The following is a 1,169-nucleotide window of genomic DNA, read 5'->3' as shown; positions in this document are numbered from 1 at the left end:
CAGGTCTCTCCAGGCTGGTTTCTGGGGGCCTCATGCAAAGCAGAGGGCAAGAAAGCAAGGAAAGAAAAAGATCATGTGAAAAACAGGTTAGGTAGACATTGGCCATGTTGTCATAGACTCCAGGCTGGCCCCTTCCTGTCTGTCTTTACAGGACAAGCCAGAGATGGTCAGGTCCTCTTAAAACAACAGCACAATGTTTGCTCTTCCATCCAATCTTATCCAGCAGCATGTTGTGAGTTCCTGGGGTCCTGGTCTGGGGCACTGTCTGGCATCTTTAGCAGGGGCGGCACCTGCTGCCACAGTAGCGGCTGGTAATGCAGGAGAGGTCACAGCACCCAGAGTTGATGGGGACGCCGTCACAGCTGAGGATGCTGCCAACGGCAGCAGAGGTGGAGGATCCCACAGCCGTGTTCTGCGGGAAGGAGCTGAGGATGGGGCCGGGCAGGGTCACCACCACGGGAGAGGGCTGGATGACGATGGTGGAGTTCTGGCACTGCCTGACGCAGGGCTCGTTGCAGCTGCTGGCCAGCGGGGTCGGGCCGCACGGCTGGCATGGCCGGCACTGGTCGTAGCAGGACATGTCTGGGGGCAGGAGGTTCACCTGGGACAGAGGACAGGGAGGAAGCTTAAAATGGGGATGCACGAGGAGTAGCCTGTCACCACACCCTAACAGATCCAAGGCACAGGCAGTACTGTGAGCTGGAGGCTGTGCAGGGATGTGCAAGCAGTTCTTGGCTGCATCCTGACAGGGCCCAAAAGAGCAACCAGAGCCAGGCTACACCCTATGCACAAGAGCCATCATAACAAAGGCCCAGTTTTCCTCCATGACAAACCTTCTACCCCTTGACTCTCCCACAACCAGCAGTCCCAAGATTTGGCAGGGCACACAGCTGATAGCAGCTGAAAGGTCCAAGGAACTGAGTCCTCCTGTGGGAGAATGAGGGGGACAAGAAGGGGCTTCACACTCACCTGGTTCCCAACAAGAAGAAGGCCAGAGAAGTGGATGAGAGAGCACAGAGCTGGGCTGGCTTTTATAGTGGGCCTTGGCTGCCCCATGTCCAGAGGCATCCCTTGAAGCAGGGACTATTTTCTGACAAGCTACTCATGCATGAAAAACATCCCACCTAATGATACGGGATGTGTGCTGCCTTCCTGTGATGCTGCTTTTC

The 1,169-nt window shown here is 56.1% G+C and overlaps 1 protein-coding gene across 1 annotated transcript; it reads right to left on the bottom strand.

The window, feature by feature from the left end:
* Positions 1-274: 274 nt before the first annotated feature.
* On the bottom strand, positions 275-580 carry LOC311218621 (feather keratin Cos2-3-like; the record flags this gene model as incomplete). Its single annotated transcript, XM_084301366.1, has 1 exon — positions 275-580. One exon carries the CDS (start codon positions 578-580, stop codon positions 275-277), a length of 306 nt encoding a protein of 101 aa, XP_084157492.1.
* Positions 581-1,169: the final 589 nt, after the last annotated feature.

Source organism: Netta rufina (genome assembly GCF_964035555.1).
Source record: "Netta rufina genome assembly, chromosome: 24".
Classification (NCBI taxonomy): domain Eukaryota; kingdom Metazoa; phylum Chordata; class Aves; order Anseriformes; family Anatidae; genus Netta; species Netta rufina.
This window is presented reverse-complemented; position numbering and strand designations above follow the sequence as displayed.